Raw genomic sequence first — 21,724 nt, forward strand, 5'->3', positions numbered from 1 at the left:
ATGAGCACTGACAAATTGTGACACCTTCCCTGCTGTTGGAAGAAACAATTGTTGATATCCCCTCTTTCAGCTTCTTTTGAGCTAATAATGACTTCTTGCAGCTACCAGGAGTCATCCTTACACACTAGAGTGCTGCAGATCTTTTGTTGTTGCCATGCGTGCTGTGAATTTCTCTTCAGACGGCGACACCGAGCCCTAACATGTTGTACCGAAGAGCTATTTTTAACTTGCTAGTTACACTCTTGCGCTAAAACAAAGAGGCGTGTAAACACAGATGCATCCGTGTAGAGATTGTGTGCGTCTCTCACCGCGCCGCAGATTCACAGACTGAATGATTGTCTGCACACAAGCTTTTGTTATTATCAATTCTGTGAGTTACGTGTTCCTAAAAATTACTCACAGGGAGGGATCGTGGACGAGATCTTTGAGGTTGACGCCACTGCGATCCTCTGCAAGGTTCCGATAACAGCTGTCACTCACTGGAAAGAGATGGAGAGGAAATTCAGTTAGCTCACACATTTAGCAACAAATGATCAAATATTCATGAATAAAGACAATTCATCTATATACCCAATCATGTGGATACAATCGACAAACTGTAGATCGCACTACATTATTATCATCAATATTGTGTTACAATCAATCGGTCTTTTCATCTTTTTTACTGCTTTATCCATGTCTGAGTCTGGGGGTCCTTGGGGATGATCCCATCTGACCTCGAGAACTTGAAGAAAACCCAGGCACACAGCAAGGAGAACATGCAAACCCCACAAAGAAAGGCTTTTTACTGTAATGGTGGTTATCTGCTGTGGTTAGTGATGTAGTGTTACTTTACCACCATGCAGCCCTCAAAAGGGAAATAAGCAAATAGAGCTACCTTGACAGAAGTAACAAACAGAAGTGCAGCAGTTTTAATTTGTGTACAATCACAGATAACACGTGAATAAATAGAATATGAAAACTCCAAACACAGAGGCAGCCCACATATTCTCACTGTTGGACGAGAGTGCTAACAATTAAACCATCCTGCACCCCTATGTGACCATTATGTTTGATGAATTTTATCAACACTGAGAGCCACCCAATGCTAAAGTGAAAAACGTTTTTTTTTTCTCACAAATTTATTACAAATAAAATAACGTTCACTTTAGCAGATACGACCATCTAACTTGATCATCTTTAGTGTTTCTGCAACTGAACTAAAATTCATTTGTTGAGAGTTCAGTTGACTGGGCTCCTGTGGAGCAGAAGGGCAAAAGCTTGCTTGAGCTTGTGACTTTTTGGGTTTTTACCAGGCGGTGGGAGAAAAGGTACCACAGGTAGAACTGGTTAGTGGCGGCCAAGTGTTCATTTTTGACCCGTCGATGTGGGCTCGTCCTATCACTGTGAAGCAGAATTCACCAAGCGTTGGATTGTTCACCCGCTAATAGGAGACGTGAGCTGGGTTTAGACCGTCGTGAGACAGGTTAGTTTTACTCTACTGATGACGTGTCGTTGCAACAGTAATCCTGCTCAGTACGAGAGGAACCACGGTTGACCTGCAAGTGATTGAGCACCACGTTCTCTGCATGGCGGCAAACAGGCGGACTATCAACGCTCGAGGCAACCAAAGATGTGCAGCATCACCGTGTTGCTGCGTCTCTGCGGGGTTTTGACTCTGAGACGTTCAGTGATCGTCCCACAGACAGTCGCCTCACACTATTGGCTATTCAGCCAAGCTCGTACATCAAACGTCTGAACCTGTGGTTCCTCTCGTACTGAACAGGATTACTATTATTATGAGGCTCGCCCTTGTCTGAATGAGGTTTAACAGCTATCCTCCTGGAGCTGAACCCGGCTGACATTTAGTGAAAGGCAGGCTACACCCGGGAGAGGTTGGCAGTCCATCACAAGGCGAACACAGAGGCAACTACACACTCTTGTATACACCACTGGTTAATTTACCGATTCACATAATACACATATCTTTCAAGTGTGGCACAAAGAAAATAAACACACATGTACAGGGAGAAACTTCAAACTCCATTGAGAAAAATCCAAGAGCCCTGGACTGAAACTAGGAATTCTTTATTGTGAGGCAGGTTTTTGTTTTTTTTGACTGTGTCATGTTTAGCCACATGTGCTGACTCAGCGTTGGAGATTAAACAGATCACCAGATGAAGGAAATCGTGAAAAACACAAACAGGATTTTTTATTTTCTTCTGTTTGAACAGATGATGAAAACCGAGGAAGATCATCCAAGGAAAAAAAAAACCAACCCAACAAAACCTTCTGCACACATTTTAAAAGGATCTGTACAGTGTTTGTTTTCATCAGACAATTTCACACCTGACTTAACAAAAATAAAAACACCATTTCTACAGGGATCATCTATTGTGTCTATATTGGGAAAGAGGAGGGAGCTGTCATTTGTGGGAGCCACACTTGTCAGTCGTCGGCGCTATAACGTGGGTGCCTTTGCTTTGGTGTGGCTGCTACATTGCCTTTGCTTTCTCATTTTTCTACCCAGGTACGCTGCAGAACATCTCAAACAACTGGACGCAAAAGATTATTTTGTAATTCAGCATGGCTTTTTGGAGGGCACTGATTGTAGACAAAATTCATCCAAAATTACCACAGCATTGGGCGCAAGGGTGGTTAGTGACACACTTGCCTCACGTCAAGGAATTCCCCGGTTAGATTCTGGCCTGGGTGCCTTTTTCTGTGTAGGTTGCATGTTCTCTATGTTCATGTGTGGTTTTCAGATCAAACCTACACAACATGTTTTGGTAATATGGAATTTTTGCAGTCTTGTCATGGTGCCATTTCAGTGTTCTGACTGGTGGCGTAGTTTGTAGTGCAACATCACGATCTGCGGTTTGAGTCCAGACTTGATATTGACTTGATACCAGTTATTGCAGCACCGTGGTGTAGTTGTTGATACTCTGGCCTTACAGCAAGAATACTCCTACTTCAAACATGGTGTGGGCTTTTTGATGGGGAATTTTCACATTTTCCCTATGCACGCACGAGTTTTCTATGATTACTCCTGTTTAACTTGCATGTGAAGGCATATGATACACTCTCACCCAATCCACCATTTGCTGCACATATTTATTAGTCTGCAACCATATAAACTCATAACCTCCCTGTTTCCAAACACTCATCACTGAGACACAGAAACCCTTCGAATGCAGAGCAGGTGTGAGCCCCGTGAGTCATCACGGAGAGATAGAGTGACAGAAGACATGAAAAGATAAAAAAAAAAAAAGAAAAGATAAAAAAAAAAAAATAAGGCTGGATTAAAAGTGAACACGCTCACGTCCTTGAATCATTCCAAAATGAGGCGTTGGAGCGGACGGTGGTGCTGGTGGTGGCAAGTGGGATTCAAGCCAGAAAACTTGACGCGCTAGTTGTAGTCAAGACTGTAAATGTCATGATGTTACTCCAAGTGAAGTGCCTTGATCCATGAACGAGAGGACGGGGGGGAGGCGGAGGGATAGGGTGAGTGGATGGGTGAAGCGAGAATGGTGTAAAAAATGGAAATAAGATAGAAAAAAAAATTTGAAGATACAAAGGAGGAGAAAGCAACACAGCTGGAGAAAAGGATTGGAAAGGAAGGCAGGATATGAGTCAGGGGAATACGAGATTGAGGAGGTGAAGTGAGAATGAAAAGATGTGGGATGTAGGGGGGGGGGGATCAGGGGGGTGATGAAGAGGAATGCAGTGTTGATGGGGCAACGTTGTGAAGACAGAGGTAAACAGAGGGTGCAAGACGTGGCTCTGGGCTCTGGCAAATAAATAGGAAAGTGCTGACATTTGCACACTGAGCCAGATACTCAGAAAGAGAGGACGAGAGGGAGGCAGAAAGGAGGCAGAAAGGCAGTTGAAGAGGGGCAGGGGTGGTGGAGGAGCAAGGGGAAAAAAAGGGGTTGAGGGAGGAGAGAAAAACCAGAGCAAGCACATGGAATACACACCACTCTGACTTCATAGGGGTACTGCTGCATAAGGGCATGTGTGTGTGCGCATGTGTGTGTGTGTGTGAGGAGGAAACTTCCTTCAAGACTGCAGTATTCCTTACAAATACACACTCAGTGACACACACAGAGCCCTCCTCAGTCTTTCTCTCCCAGCTACCCCTTGATCTAAAAATAGCCGTTCCACTCTCCTACAAGAGGCAGCAACCATTCTGAACCAATCAACACGGTCTGTCAAAGGCATCGGTATCCACCACCCCTCAATGTGTGTGTCCGTGCACGCATGTGCGTGTGCGCATGTGTGCAACAAGGGGAACTCCTGGCTGAAGGTAGTAAAAACTGCCCCTCCCTGCATGCTGCACTGGGTAGAAATGATGGAAAACGCAATCCCTCCTCAGAAACAATAGCACAGAAACGCAGAAGAAGGAAAAGTGGCGGAATATCTGGGAGAACAAAAAGAGGGGAAGAAAGAGTGAGATTGGAAAAGAGAGGGACAGGGAGATCTGGCTGCAGTTGAAACAGGCTTCAAAGGAATATTAATGTGATCCTGTGCGAGAGCTGAAGACAGTGGAAGAAAGAGGAAGAGGGAGGGAGGAACAGTGGAGTGTGGGGGGGGGGGGAGAAGGTGCATGAGAATTTATAACAATGTTCCCTCCTACCCCTCCAGCTCCGCCCATGCACCTTTCTCCAGGTGAATCTGCAGCTTTGCTTTCATCACAAGTTACACCGCTGTGCACTGCATCATCCGGTGTCCTTCATTAAACCGGCACCGTGGGAGCCACATGGGATTTAATCATCAGAACAGATACCTTATTCAGTTTTGCTTCCGACCCGACAGGAGCTACAGGTTCGCACCTGAAAAGTCGTAGCTGCCTTCCCAGGTGAAGACGCAATGCAGTGACCCGGCCCAGAGGGTGCTATTTCCCGTGCTACATACAGTATTCTACACAGCCAGCTAAAGGTCAATGCTTCCACATGGCAGGATGAGCGTGAGGAGACGGACAGCTGAATCCAGACACTTCTGTAAGAACTCAGGCTGGTTCTAAGACCACCGGTAATTCTCATTTTGAGCCGGTGCGCTTTTAGTGTGGAGTATTCCTGATAACAAGAGCAGGCAAAGATTGCCCTTGTAGCTGCCCTCTTCTTTGGCAACATAACATATTTCGCTTCCAGGGAGTATTTTTCCGGTTTCTGTCAGTTATGCACCGTTTGTTCAGTTTGTCTAGCCTCGACAATAATAAGATGTGGGGGAACAATTTGCAAAAACTATTGACTGGACCTTCACTGTCAACTACTACTATTTCAAATGTAAAAAAAAAAATAAAAGAAAATGTTGCTATAAAATACTACCATTGATGGAAAATCATTTAATGAAGAACAGGCACGATATCAGTGAACAGATTCAGTGAGAGAGTTACTGTATGTAAAGATCGACTGAACCTGGCTAAAGTACAGTACACCAGATTACTCGTCTCAAACAAATGTCCTAAAACAGACAAGGGACACGTAAGGTCAGTGATCTAACTTCCAAATAAGTCATTGTTTTCACAAGGATTCTCAAGAATTATGGTCATTTTAAGCACATTATCAGTTGGAATTACTCAAAATTAGTACATTACTGAGTTTATTTCAAGGTAAAAATATAAAGAGCTTGCATTTTGAAGACAATCAGACAAACAATTAGCAATATATTCAATCACCACAATATTTCTCATAAATCCTTATGGTAGAAATGCTCAGATACAATTTGGCCCTTTGGTTGTGAGGATGAAGTTCTCACAATGATCCTATACTAAACCAAACTTTATTTGGCTTCCCAAGTATCAGCTATAATCATTATATAGTGCAAATCTGTATTTTTCTGGGGCCCGTGCCTGTATTGACTCATATCTTCTTATATTTGCCTCCACCTGTGTGTGTGTGTGTGTGTGTATGTGTGTGTGTGTGTGCGTGCGTGCGTGCGTGCGTGCGTGCGTGCGTGCGTGCGTGCGTGTGTGTGCGTGTGCGTGTGCGTGTGCGTGTGTGCAGAAGCCTAGATGTCCCCAGGCTACAGCAGTGGGAGGAGAGCACGAGGCCTGTGCTTCAGAAGCATTACACAGGGCAGCGCCGCTCACACAGGGGATCCAAATGTGCACACCCCACCACAAACACAAGCTCATACACACTCTTTAAGGGTTAATCGCTAAGCCACGGCAGTGCAGGGGAGTTCAGGACGCAGGGGAACACAGCAAGATACAAAGGAGTAGCAAAGGGGAGGATCAAGGGGGGGGGGGGGGGGGTGAAATGTCATTAGAGAACCCGAAAGGAAGGGGGTAATGCACATTATGAAAGGAAAGAGGAATTTGATAAATATAGCTTTGAGATTTTTCTGCCCTGCATCTCTACCTTCTTTCAATGAAAGATAAAAGCAGTAAAACTAATAGAATTCATTCACTCAAACTGCCCCGGGAACGAGTCCTAAAACAGGAAAAGTTGGCATTGATGCACTAGCAGTTTTGAATAGGTTTGTGACTGGATAAATTTAAAGATGGCATCTGTCTTTAACCCTTTATCGAACTACGGCGGCGCAACCAGTATGAAAGGCATCAGCGACGACTGACAGAACTGCAATGAGCTATGCATCAATGCAACGAGCAAATTCAAAATGACAGCTTTCTTTAATCATATGAAAAAAGGGATGATTAGTCACAATTAATTCAAAAGAATTGTGCGATTAACTAATCATAGAATCTAACCAATTGACAGTTCTCATTATTTCATACCTGGTGGCCACAGGGGAGGAATCAGAGGCACAGAAATCAAAGAAAAATTACGCAAAAGAATAAAGTAAAAAAAAAAAAATACAGCTTCTGAAAGACTGTAGGTGGAAGCGTGCAGGTGCACATGTGTTAAAAAGAAACACAACGAAGAGAAAATAACAGGGCTACGTCACAGCTGGTGTAAATTGGGCCGAGTGTAAGGGCACTGTTATGTGCGAGAACAGAGCTCAATGCACAAAGACATTAACATCATCTACGTGAGTGTTTAAATTAATTCCAAATCACAGTGTTGTCACAATATCCTTTGACTATACATATTTGATCATTGAGAATTGCCGTACAAAGGTGTCGTTATAGTCTGTGAATTTTTCTTAATTATACTATCCGTCACCTCTTCCTATATAGTTCAGGTATAACACTGATTGAAATCTCTACAATTTGGAGTTTGAAACGTTGCTAAATGGAATATACTTCTTGTTATATTTCTGTAAAATATTCTGCATTCCTATTGTGTTACGTTAAATACAGTGTCACCATATTTTAGATTAATTTCTTTCAAATGTTCTTCAATGAAAAACATCCAACAAACTGACAGGACCAAAATCAGAACAGTTTCTGTTACTTTGACAACTGTAATTGTTTAGCCCAACAACTGAACCCTGAAATTTATTTACACATCATTATGAAATTTAAAGGCACCACATTAAAAGTTACCTTAATAGTCAACTCTATTTCCCAACAAAGGTTTTTTTTTTTTTTTTTACATCTGATCCCATAAGAGGGGATACATCTGTAAAACCACACAGTTGGATTTTGGAAGCAACTGACAAAACACGAGTAGAGACGTTGTTTCTTAGTAAACACGAGCTGGTCCGACTTCACAGTTTCGCTGAATTTGTGCAACTAAATTCCCAATAAATATATAATGTAACTACTTTTCAAAAGGAAGCAACTGTATTCAAGTACAAATGTGTAGTAACTTGCTCAACACTGGATGTGAGCTGTTAAAATAGGAATAAAACATCGAGATTCTCTATGTGACAGTGTGTGGGCTAACTCTCGGGCTAAATGCTATCAGTCTGTCAGCCTGAGCAGAAAGGATTCATAAACTGTTACTATGTTCCACTCAATCATTTCCACAACATAAAGCAGTCAGCACTCATTATCTCCCTGAGATCCCACACTAATGGGGTTTTCCCTTATAGCGGGTTCTCATGCACACTCATTCGCACGCTGTTCATATGCACAGAGTGCCTGCATGCATTAACACACACACACAAAAAAGAAATATAAAACAAAGATAACATTGCATGCGCTGTCCACGTGCAACATCGCGGTAGAAATTCTGGCAATCTTGAATGTTTTGGATATGAGGTGTGCTGAAGTCAAGCAGCAGAGGTCCACATCACAGAAACCTCCAACCATCCAAACATGAAAGCTTTCACTGCTCGATTCATTAAAAGTTAAATAAATGTATACACTATATTTACTGCTCACTGTCTCAACATCACATTTGGCATCTCCGATATTTCCTGTTATTTATCAGCTAACAACAGTGCCAATGGCCCTCCAGCTCCGGAGAGGCTGGTATGGAGGTCAGACATTGGATTGGGCTGACATCTACTGGTGGGAGGGACAACACCTCTGCACACCAATAAGCCTCAACCAAAGTGATATCACTACCTACTGTTTCTATTTTACTGGCTTGTTCTGTGTCAAACGGAAACACTGGGCCGCGGGCCTTGGATTAAATGGGTTTAATGATGAATAGAGGTTTGGATCCGCCTCCAGATTGTAATGGGGTGGGGTAGACATCTGACTAGGGGGCTTTCAGCACAACAACCCCCCTTCTAGCCAGAAGAGGAGTGGAAAAGAGAGGAGCAATGGTGCACGAATACCAGCATCTTCATTCCATGGCAGGGTAAATTTCCAAATTAATAAAGGCTTCATGGTGCTAGGTAAAATATAGTAACAGCAATAACAGCAGATAACCTAATCTAATATAAGCCCACTGTATCTTAGCAACCTTGTTAATTCTGAGGGGAGCAGTGGGGTAAGCAGCAGAAGCACAGCATCCATCATCAAAGACACACCCAGCAGCAACACACACACACACACACACACACACACACACACACACACACACACACACACACACACACACACTCACACTCACACCAATTACTCACAAACTCTCGAATCCACGAAACCACGCACATGCACATGCTATCTTACCATTAGCCACTATCTCAATCACACTGTGATGCAGATGAATGCATACACGTGTGCAGGACTACACACTCAGGCGCATACACAAAGATCCTCAGGCTTACTGTAAGCAGCCGGGAGAATGGAGGGGGTGTGCAGCGGAACAATGGGATCCTAATCGTCGGGCTGCATTTCAAAGCCTCTCCCCTCTACAACACTGTTTCCAGATAAGATTTGAAAATGCTATTTATATCCGTGGGGAAAGGAGCCAACCAGCAGCTTGATTTTCATTTATTTGAAGTCAGATCTAAATTGGGGTGGAGTTACATAATGCGAGGAGTGCGACACTCCACCTGCTACTGCTGAGCCAGCCACCGGAGAACACTATGATGAGAAGCGGCCCAAAAAATTTGCGGGAACCCACGCTAATACTGCAGCTAATAATTAATCTATTGGCTTAAACAACTAACGCTTACTACACCAAGAGGAGCCTGGCTCATTTATGTAGGTACAGGAGTGGGCCGGGACGCAGCTTAAATCCAAAACCTACTCCAACGTAGCTCGGCCAGAATCCGGGAACCACGCTGAGCCAAGGACAAATCGACACAACACAGCATGGCCGAGAACCCCCCTCCCACCCACCCGATGCACCAGATGTGCAGAGGAAGGAAGACTGAGAAGGGGAGACAGCTCTGTCCCAGGCAGGCGGACAGGACCTAATCCTGACCGCAGCTCATGAAACCCTCCTCCCTCGTTGTCTCCCTGGAGATCAGAGGCAACTCCATCCCAGCCCAAGTAAAAGATGAGGAGGAAGAGGAGGAGGAGGAGAGGTGGTCAGATGGACATGTGGAGCTGAGGGAGGGTTGAGTTGGAGCCTAACCCTGACAGGATTAAGAAAGCAATTCACACTGGATGAAAGCAGGGTGGAACACAGAAGCTGGGAGAGGGGCGCAGCAGTGGGAATAGTCTAAAAGCAAAGAGGGAGGGCAGGGGGAAAAAGCCAAATAGAAAAGGGAATAGTAAGGTGAAATTGAAAAATGGGGAAATGACTGGCAGGGTGTGTGTGCAAGAAGAAGGAAGCATAGACAAAAGAAAGAGAGGAGAGGGATGACAAAAGAGATTGGATTACATCAGTAACCAAACCTGCTGTTTGACCATTCAGATACTGTTTCAGCCACATCTTTCATTTCCTATTAACAATGCCTACAAAGTATTTTGACTTATACCTCTTATTCAAACAGAGAAGCAGAGTTTTAGAACAGATCCTTTGTACAGTCTTCGGTTAAAGCACCTTTGGCAGTGATTACAGCCTCGAGTCTTTTGGGGTCTGAGGTGACAAGCTTTGCACACCTGGATTTGAGGATTTCCTGTCATTCTTCTCTACAGATCCTCTCAAGCCGTGTCAGGTTGGCAGGGGACTGTCAGTGAATAACCATTTTCAAGACTTTCAAGAGACGGTCCACTGGGTTCAAGTCAGGTTAGGCCATCTAAGGACATTGACAGAGTTTTCTCTAAACCACTCCTAAATTGTGTAATTGGTGGTATTCTTAGGGTCGTTGAACTGTTGAAAGGTGAACCTTCGACACAGTCGGCGTTGTTTACGCCCTTCAGCTCTCTCTCAACAACATGCTGACACCACTGCATTTTACTGTTGGGATGGTATTGGGCAGTGCCTGCTTTGCCGCGGACACAGTTGTTGGAAGTAAGTTCTGGAAAAAGCACAATCTTAGTTTTGTCAGAAGCAAGAATCATGTTACATACAATCTGCTAGTCCTTCTATATGTCTCACTCTGTCCACTCTCAATATCTTCAAAGCTTAACCAGAGTGACCTGTCAGGGTCTTGATCATCTTTCATACAACAGCATTTTGCAGCCTGTAGCTCTGATCAATTGCACATTTAGCTCAAGGAAGATTTATTGTTTAACACATTTTTGAGATTACAGACGTACATATTAGGTGGATTGAAGGCAGGATACAACATGAACAATCCACCAGTACATCACGGGGTCAGCATTACAAAGATAGAAAACCTCACACATTCAAATTCATAAAACTACAAAAGAAGAATAAAGGGGCATTAGATGCACTGGAAGCAGGAATAATTGTGAGAGGGGAAAATTAAATCCCGGAGTAAAGATCAGATACTGAAATATGTAAAATATAATCACTGAGACTCCATTTACACCTGGAGTTACCATGATCGATGTCTAAACATGATGTCTGGATAATGATATCTAATCATTGGGTTGTCTGCTTAAACCTAATTAAGGCTTCTCTTATCTCGGCTCTGTGTTCAAATCTCTATATGCAAAAACTCATCAAGAGGAGATGGATAAATTGTCCAAAAAATATGGAATATCTACTCAATGAGGGGGATATTCAGTGTAGTTTTCTTATTGTGGAAACTCTCAAGCGCCGTTATCGCATTTTCAGAGAGAGGCAGATATTTGTGTTCTATGAAGGTGAAAAGAGTTCAGTCAGACTGCACACACTATCTTCACACCTGGCTGACCATCTCTACACGTGGTTCAGTTGATCCACACACTGTACATTGCAACCTCTCCATGCGTCCATCTTGTATCCCACTTCCTGCAATTCAGGGCTGCTGAAGCAGATTCCAGTTAAAACCTGGCTATGTCTGGGTATACCTTGGACAGATTGCCCGTCCATCACAGGACCAACAGTGACATAGACAACCACACACATTTACAGTTACATTTCCAAGCATGTTGACAAGCAGGCAATTCACCTCCAATGCATGTGTTTGGAATTTAGACGCAAACTGGAGTAAATTGTGAAACGCATGCACGCACAGGAAGTACATGCAAACTCTACAAATTGGTTTTACTGGAAGGATATGACAGTTTGTAGGGGAAACAGGAATGTTTTCGTTTGCGCCATCTCCCTCTCTCTCTCCCTCTCTCTCTCTCTCTCTCTCTCTGGATATCAGGACTGCTCCCTCTTCATAGCAAACCCTGGTTCAAGACCAGTCATGGGACCGTTTCAGTGGAGTTTGCATGTTCTTTGTTTAAATCGACCTACTTAACTTTGGTTCAGCTGTTACGCTCCTATGATCGAGGGATGTTCTTTCTTTCTTTTCTCAATTTGACAGTTGAAACCGTAAAGTATCCTGGGCTTGGGCTGCTCTATGTTTCACCCTTAGCCATAGAAACTGGTTCAGACCCAGATTGTCAGTAATTCATTGCAATCTCATAGTCCACCCATCCATCCATCCATCTATAAAGAGTTAGCATTCAGTTACATTCACCAGGAACAAAGACCCTCCGCTTGCACAGAGATGAAGCAAATCCATCACGTGCTTTAAGAGATGTTCCTCGGACTGAGATCCTCTTCGACAATCTGGCACCATGTAAAACACTCACCTAACTCATTTTCATCATTCAGATATCACTGAAAAGACTGCAGCAACCTACAGCCAGCAGCTCTCCGCAAATGCCTCACATACTGATGTTTTATTAACACGGCCATAAATATTGAAAGGACACTTACTAATGAAGCAACGTTGAAAAGTTCTAGAGACAATCTACAGCACCGGGGAATACAGAGACCTTGATTATGTCACCCTACTTTCTACTTGTATGTCCTTCATCTCATTTCCCACGCCATGACTGGAATGACCCTGCAGCTCCGACATCACCCTCCACCCACACACGTGCATTTCCTCTTCCATTGCCTCCATCTTCTTCTCCTTTAATGTTTTTCTTGTTCAATGAAATCAATGGATTGGAGGGGCTTGACGAGCCGCCACACCCCTTGTGAATATTAACCATAAATCACAGGCTCTGAGTATAATGAGGCTTGTTTCTAATGACAACAGGCGTGATGAATGTGTCTGTGGTCCGGCATTGCATTATCATATAGCCAGTCGGCAGTGTGTTCACGCAGTATGAAGGTTGAGCGGGTGTGTGTGTGTGTGTGTGTGTGTGTGTGTGTGTGTGTGTGTGTGTGTGTGTGTGTGTGTGTGTGTGTGTGTGTGTGTGTTGGGGGGTAATCGTAGCTTTTTCCTCATGTAGCATGACATTTCGATGGCAGAGGGCCTACGGCAAACCTGCTCTCAGTGGCATTTCCAGCAGCTGTTTATGCACACGTACACAAACTAAATGTGCACCATGTGTTTTCTGAGCACATGAGTACAAGTGCAATATATGGGATGCATGAGTGGATGCACTCATCTGTCGTGGTTTACGATAAGACATAGTAGGTGCCATTTGGAGTATCGGTGAGTGCAAAACAGTAAAAATACACAAGTCGCATTAGAATTAACACTTTTAACTGCTGTGATTAGAAACAGAACACGTGTTGTAGCGATACTACTACTTGTTCTCACAATGCATGCAGATCAGCCATTATGGGTGCATATAGGATCGTTGGGGGAATACACAATAGTGTATTGGTTATCATTCTCGCCTCGAAGTGAGAATTTCTCTGGTTTGATTGGTTGCCATTCTGTGTGGAGTGTGCATGTACTCCCTGTGCGTGTATGGGTTCTCAATTCAAGAACACGCATTTGAGATTCATCTGTGTGATTGTTTCTTTGTCTCTGATCTGTGATGGACTGGTGACCTGTCCAGGGTGTGCTCATAGTGATGTAGGTGGATTTGGATGGTGAATATCAATATAACAAAGAATTTTCTAATGTCTTTTATTTTTTAGGAAATTACATGCTCATCAATTTCCTCTCTAATCACCCACATTGTCCTCATTCTTAAATCCTTGATCCTTCCAAGATGCTCCTGCAGGGATGCAATGAACTCCCCCAGTAAAACCACAGCAGATGCCACTTTAGACAAATCAGCATGTAAAGCAATCGCTTAGCTTATTTCGCTATGTTCAAAATGACTAAAGATGCAATGACTGAAAGTGGTTTGGCTCTGAAATGGATCCATCGTCCAAAATTAGCAGTGAGGCTTTCTATCTGTCAGCTCTCAGGGTTTGTAGTGAATCATATGTGCCGGGGTCTAATCACATCATGTATTGATTGCTTTCGAAATCTTAATGTTCTCCCTGTTCCTCTGTGACATTTTACTAAAGAAAATGACAAGAGGGAAGAACAGAGGCAGAAGAAGAAAAAGACAGAAGTCAAGGGTGGTGTGGCTTCAATCTCTGAGACAGGTCACGGTTGGGCTGACAGATGCCTGTTCGGCATCAATGTCTGGTTTGAGATCAAAGTAAATGGCCACATCCGTGTATTGCGAAACAAATGATTTGACGGACAGGCCAAATGCACATCCACAACCCCAACCCTGATTGGGACAAAGAAGTGTCAAGTAGATTTCGGGAGCAGGAGAGGCAGCCATATTGCAAGTGACACATTGTTCACTAAGTGGAAAGTTAATCTAAACTGCATCTTCACAGGGTCCGCATGTGGCAAAGATGGCAGCCTCATCCTCGGCTGGTCTACCGCCTGCTTCTCCCATGACCAGCCTCCACTCCCTGCCCACAAATCTCCTTTCATGCCCGCCCTGCTAGTCAAAAAGCAAAACAAAAGCCTGATCAGTGCGGCTGCAGCTTAAGCACATTGTGCCAACAATCATCGTGAAATCAGTGGAACTGAGCAAAGTGGAACTCTGCAGCGTCGGACTGTACAGCATGACGCTGAAGCTGCAGCTGTTGTTCCTTGCAGGCTGGGACTTTCTGCTATCACACTTTAACAGGTAAAGAATGAAACCACAACACCGAACTTAACATTAGTAGCAGCAAAGAAGAAACTGATCAACAACTAAACCTGCAAAACAATTGTTTGCTCCATGCTCTCCATGCTGCTGCAGGGGCATAGAAATAGTTTACACTCATCTTTTAACAAGAGGACATGCACTCAATTTGAAATTGGGGCTTTTCTTTGAGGGCGTTTGCATGTTCTTCCTAGAAAGCTGGATGGATGATGACATTTAAAAGTGAGTCACTTGAGAAACAAAATACACTGACGGAGAAGTGAACATTTCCAGGCACAACTGCCTCTGCAGTGACGACTTTACAGCAGAAATTTCACCATCTGTGGAGGCCAGTCCCTGTTCTAAGTTAATGTGTGTGACTTGTTTGCTTTCATCGATTTACTTTTTACATTTACTTTTTGATTCCATACAGCAGAAGGTTTCCAAATTGTATTTTGATAGATGTGCCAAATTGTGACTTACTTACTACATGGTTAATAGTACAATTTTGTGCCACAGCTTTACTTTAAGCTTATGCACTTTTGTTACCTTCATTGTGACATTATTATGATTATAATTTCTTTTCATACGAATATATATTTTTTTTGTTTGGGGTCATTTATATATTACAATTAAAAAAACAAATACATCATAATGCAAATACTGATCATTTCATTTTCAAAACAGTAAATTCAGATTCTGTTGGGCTTCCTTTGCATTTCAATTTATCTATCAAGATATTTCTTGCAGACCACACTGGCCCCAGAATGCAGACTTGGTATTAGAACAAAAAAAACAAACGTTTGTAATCAGGAAATCTGTCTGTGTTGCATCACAAAAACATTCAAGAGTTGTTGTTTTTGTTGGGAAACGACAAACCTAAAGTATCAAACTCGCAGCAGTGACAAACTCCTGCGGATTGAAGTCACAATCAACAAAATCCACACACTGCCAGTGTTTATTGATGTGTTTGTTAATGTGCGAGTGGGAGGCGATACATGTGTGTGCGTATGAATGTGTGCAAACCATTCGACTTCACTTATTTCCCAAGATGCCAAATTTTACATGCCCACACACACACACACACACACACACACACACACACACACACACAGAGTGCCCCAGGCCCGGCTGTACTAATGAAGAAGCCTGTAAGCAGCTACCTTCATTACATTCAATCCTCTGGACAGTGTCCGCAATTACATTGCAGCTTCCCACTGTCAGAGCGCATGCACGCACGCACGCACGCACGCACGCACGCACGCACGCACGCACGCACGCACGCACGCACGCACGTAGCCAGTTGGATACGTGTCCTTCTTCTCGGGGCTAACGGTAGCTGAGGTCGATGCAGGAAGGAGCTTCCGCTCCTGCTTTACTTCACTGGTGGGTGTTTGGCTCAGACTCGCCCGTTTGAAAACCCAAACCCCCAATACATCAAACTTAGATCCACCACCAACACCACATCAGCACACCCACAGTGACGTCTCTCTCTGTCTCTCTCCCGGCCGCTGTGTACGGTGGAGCAGAAGGGAAGCCTGGAGGCGAAGGGGGTTGGTTGGGGGGGGGGGGGGGGGGGGGGGGGGGGTCTAATAGAGTGCTCCACTTGCCATATTTCACACATCTCATCACTTATCCCGTTGAGACACACATACATGTACATGTCAGTGCGAGGCCAACCAAGACGGGAGCTGCTGGTGGATCAGAGCATTGTGGGAGTTCTTCAGGTTTGACCGGGTCTGAATTAAAAGCTGTGGCTTGTCATCATTTGTCAAACCTGCTTTAAGGGGAAGTCCCACAACTCCTGACAGAGGTGCTGATATGTAAATACATTATGTAAATGCAAAATGCATCTTTCCACCCCCTGGTGTCGAGCTAATTATTATTTTTCATTGATGTCTAATATGCTGATTCTTTTCTTGGTTAACAATATCATTATGAATCTCTTTAGGTAAGCTCGGTTTCCCCACAGGTTACTGTGCCGCAGATGAACCACAATATCCTCATTTCATGTCCACACTGGGACCTTTGTTTTACGTCATCTCTCTCTCTTTTTATTTTTGTGCCGTGTATATATATTTTGTTGTTTGTTTTGTCTGACTGACTGTCCAATACCTAAAAATATTCAACAATGATAAAAGACAAAACAACAGCAGCAGCAAATCTTCACATCGGAGCAGCGGGACCCAATGAGGACTGATTAATTTTCTGTCACTGGCCTATTTTTTCAGCTCTGCTCTCCACAAACAAACCAGCATAGAAGTTTATGAATGTAACATTATATAGATTAAATTCAATGCAGAAAGAATTCCACTCAGAGATCTGAGGTCTGGTTATTGTTCACGGTTCTACAGTAGTTTCATGCTTTACGGTTTGTTTCTGGACTTTTATGCAGCTGGCTGTGCTCTCCAGCTTGGTCACAACATATTTTCTATTATCATCACATAACTAATGTGATATTTGAAGTGGGCCTGGTTAATGCAGGAAAGCAAAGATGTTATCAATCTTGTCAATTTCCACCTCATCTGACTACATGTGAATCAGTGCACCCTCCCTAACAGTTGTTCCAGCTTTATCCGTGTTCAAGTCACCTGACCTCATCAAAGGTCAAAGTGTTTTGACCTTTGGTTGTTTCTTGACCATGTTCACAGAACCCCCTCCTTCTACCTTTTCTTGTCTGGACTATTCATCTTGTGTACTACACTTACTGAGTCACGTACTGATCTCAGGGAGCTCTTTTCATTTTAGAGACCCAGTTTGATTTTTTAAATTGTAGCAAATTAAAGTTGAAAAGTTAAAAAAAACCATACACAGTGTTTTCTTTTGGGTGTCTGTTTATAACAGCGCTAAAAACACAAGTTTTTGAAAAAATGGCGCCCGAGGTAGAACTTTGAAAACTTTGAAAAAGGTCCATCTCTGTCTCCGTGTAAACAGGGGAAAACACAACTTTTCTGAAACACTGCAACTGCGGAATGCACAACTCTGCCGTGGTAAATAGTTCTTCTGCACATGTGCGAGTTGATGGACAATAACATCAACCTCACCAACTCAAGCATTTTTATAATAACCTGCAGGGAACGGCAGCTGCTCTTGCTCGTGGTGCTGGTTATCAACTCTCCGGCTTCTTTGACATGTATAAGTTCTTAATCCATCACATTCGATGGAGATAAAACTACTCATCATGAAGATGACCCCACAATGTCCGTTTTAACCTGAATTAGTCACAATTTAAGGAACCCGGTGAGCTGATTAAATGGCAGAGTGGTGCACATATACTGTGATGTTTGTTTAAAAGTCTTCTCTTATTTTGTTTAAAGTAAAGCTATTCACAGTATGTGTAAAACTGAAATATTTGGATTTTGTGAGGATCGGTGATTGTTTCAGCTCTAGTTATGATTTCGAAATGTGCAGTTATGTCTAAGGGATGGTGAGAACTAAGATATCAATTTTTTTGATGAATTAACTTGAAGCACCAAGTTGCTCCCGAGAATGGAGTCTTATTTTCTTATGTATACGTGATACGCCACAATAAGAGAAGTTAAAATAATAAAATCAGGGGAGTGAAAGCAAAACTGAGGAAGAAATTCACTAGAGTCACTAGTTCAAATCAATACAGTCATGTGCCAGGAGTGAAACCCCACCAGTCATGCCTGCTCTAAGACCAAAAATGTTCCAAAAGAGCAACGAAGCCGTCAGGCTCTGTCAATCAAGCCAACTCATTTGTGTTTGTGTTGAGCATTTAAATGTGCTGTGTGCTATGTGTGTGCTATGTGTGGGCGGGTGTCTATTAACATTTGATTCCCAGGTGCCATGATCTGAAAGGGTTTTGTGGTAAAAACTGAAAAGGCACGACGCTGAATAATGGAGAAGGAGAATGGGAGAACACCTTGACCACACACACGAGCGCACACATACAAACACACACGGAGCTGAGGCCGGCCATCAAACACACCTTGTTAGGGAGAAGCTGGCCTCCTCCATTATTCACTGGCACATGCTCCCCTCACCGTGTTCACACCGTCTCTTTGCTGGGGAGATGGAGTGAGCTGAACATAGATGGACAGCAAAGGTAAAAAAAAATAAAAATAAGAAGTGGACGAAGAAAGGGAGGCGAGGAGACAGGGACAAAAATAGTGAGCAAGAAAAAGGAAGATGGCCTGAGATTAAATCAAGTGTATGAGTGGGAGCGAGAGAGGGAGTGCGTTATATTTATCTCTGGTGTCCCAAGTCTTATGACATGCATCAAACTCGATTTCAATTACCCTTGATATGGAATTGATGAGTGAAATTGATGTAGATGTGTGAGCAAGCCAATGACTGATATAATTACTGTCATTTATGAATCCTACAGCGGCTTTAAACACGACAGACGAAAACCTCTTTACATCAAGAGCTACCAAACACACTGATTGTGGATAATTTCTACCCCCCAAAAAAAGACCCTGTTTCTTTACTGTGTCACCTTTGCGTTCCAAAATAGAAGCAATTCGGAAGACGGAGGTTCCCAGAAGCGTGTGTCACACACATCAATCAATGTTTTGCACCTCAACATGGCTGGTCTTGTGGCCCCAGGAAGCATGGAGTAATGAAGGGAGGGAGGAGGCCTGAGCAAGTGACAGGCCAATGGACACCCTGGCAGTGTGTCAGGAGGGAGCGGAAGGGCCGCTGCCAAGGGTGACAGCCAGAAGTCACACGGCACTACGCTGCTCACAAGCAGACGCTTGTCTTTGTTCTTATAAACACAGGCAGCAATCATTGTGGGAACAGAGAGTCTGGATTTTTCTTTTTTTTTTCAGACTAAACCAATAAGCCATCACATTGTCACCAATTAACTGAAGTTATGTTGTGCCAATCTTTGCTAAGAAAACAGACCTGACCACCAAGTCATCTGGAGATATGCTGTCATGGCAGCTTCATGAATATCTATTGATGAACACCGTCCTCTAAGGTGCAAAGACAACTTTATGTGTTGGGTGTTATTTGCATGTATGAATGAACATTAAAGACTCTGTGTTATTCAACTGCACACATTTTGGGAGACCAATGTTGCTCTTGTTGAAGTATTCATTCACTTGTCATAGCTTCCCTTTGGCATGTGCCGTTTCTTCTTGTCTCGTGTGTTTCACACCTCAAATCTCTTCAGACTACACTGGAGTTTCTTTTTTTCTGTTGAAGTACCGAGTGATGCCGACATAAGTAAAGTTGCCAGTCCGTTCTTGTAGGAAAGCAGATTTAATAGCTGCTTCACGACACAGAAGATCTTAGAAGTCGTTCTTGTCGCTGTCCTTCTCTCAGCTCCTGATTCCTGTCACTGACGGTCGTCCATCAGGGGGGATGGAAATCTTTAGTGGCTCATGGTGCGTCAACGTTTCACATTTATTCAGAGCAGCAGTTTCCACACATTCATCATTGAAACCCCCTCTAAGAAATGCTGTGGTAAATATTACTGTGGAAACGACACTGTTTACATTGCACATTCTTTCAAACAGATGAAAGTAGGACCCTTCAAAATAAAACTCAATGCAGAGACATATGAAGATTTAAATGCCACCTTTCTGAAATGCTGCTACTGTGCACGAACCACGGCCGTGTAAATAGTTCTGTAATCTGTAAGTCTGCAATCGAACTTTGTCATCAGTCCATACGAATATCCGTGGACTCGCCATTGTTAATGTCTACAGCTTATTATTCTCTGAGCGCATGTGTGTGTGTGTGTGTGTGGTTTCTTTACAAAAGCAACCAACAGCCCAAACGGCCTGACATGCTAACTACATTGTTTCCGCCATTTCTGTGTAAACAGACATCGTTTTCAAAACGTTGCCATGTAAATGTGAACATTTTCTGAAACAAAAAACGCAAAAACTGTGAATTTTCCCTTAAAAATAGTTTTGTGTGTTTTGTGTAAGTCACAAACACAAGTAGTAGGGAAAATAGCCCACCTCTGTTTGTATTAATATAATTAATATGATCAAGTTGTTCATTTCTACTGTTCCAACGTGGCAAAAGCACCACCTTTCTATTGCTAAGGCAGTTAGCATTGTAAGCATAGCCCCCTTGCTCCCAACTAGAACCCCCCAGTGACAAGAGCAGCCAGTCGGCGTGTGATAGATGCAAGATACAAGCGGACTGACCTCGTACCCGGAGTGAGACATGGGAGAGGTACACGTTTCAGACACCTATTAGATGAGGGCCGATAAAGACGCGAGGCAGCAAGGCAGTACATGGCGTCCACTGATGAATCAATGACATTCTTTCCTCTTTCTCTCGGTTTTTCCCCCCATTAATCTGTCCTCCTCCATCCTTGGCTCAGTCTGTCCCCCCAGCCCTAATTAACACCTCAAACCAGGACACGGGATCCTGCAGCAGGAAGCCACGAGAGTTACTCATCAGTTAAAACCGCCACTTTATCTTTTATCTCAATCTCTATCGCCATCACTCAGCAGCTTCACTTCTCACACAGGTTATCGCAAGAGACCGACCCCAATGGCTGTCTCTCTGTAGTAGAGTAAGTAGACATCCTCGGAGTAATTTAGGATGTAAGCTAAAAATATGTTTGATAAGTCTACTGTACTGGGACATATTTTGATACAATTCCTCGTCCCTCTTTCTGGCACGTTCTTGGGGATGCTTCAATGCCAACTCGCCAGGTCTGCAGGCAACAAACCACCGTGTGGAAAATAGCGAAAAACACTGGCAGACGTGATGCATAAAACCCATGTGAGTGTGTAGCTTGGTTCAGTGAAAGTTTCAGTTTAAAAAAAAAAGAAGAAAAAAAAATTCCCTTCAAAAATTGTGTGCAAAATATGCAATATTTGCATTTATTCCCGTATCAAGTCTTTGGCGTCACTTCATTGCTGAAGTGGAGATAGAAGCATGGCCACCAGAGCGAACACTGGGGTTATTTCTAACATCAAGCAAAACAAGATTGCTGATATAGGAGTTTAAAAAACTGAATATATTGTAGTCTATCAAATACTTCCTGTTTTGTCATCTAGTCTGTGTGAGACCCTTAAATGAAACCATATGTTCTGACATGTCATTTTCTAGGGGTTTGCCCTGGGGATATAGGAAGCTTCACTCTTCTGTTCGGGGAGGAGCACATTGACCCGCGCTCTCCGGCAGCTCTCT

The 21,724-nt window shown here is 43.4% G+C and overlaps 1 protein-coding gene across 5 annotated transcripts in view; it reads right to left on the reverse strand.

Moving 5' to 3' along the window:
* Nucleotides 1–21,724, reverse strand: part of gphnb (gephyrin b) — a gene marked incomplete at its 3' end in the record, with an annotated part of 107,190 nt that overhangs the window by 73,267 nt on the left and 12,199 nt on the right. For all 5 annotated transcript variants that reach the window (XM_080491143.1, XM_080491141.1, XM_080491144.1 and 2 more), the window contains exon 2: nucleotides 401–479. In XM_080491143.1, coding sequence (XP_080347269.1) covers nucleotides 401–479 — 79 coding nt within the window. The remainder of the gene's footprint in view (nucleotides 1–400; nucleotides 480–21,724) is intronic.

The sequence above is a fragment of the Lipophrys pholis genome, assembly GCF_963383615.2.
Source record: "Lipophrys pholis genome assembly, chromosome: 21".
Classification (NCBI taxonomy): Eukaryota; Metazoa; Chordata; class Actinopteri; order Blenniiformes; family Blenniidae; genus Lipophrys; species Lipophrys pholis.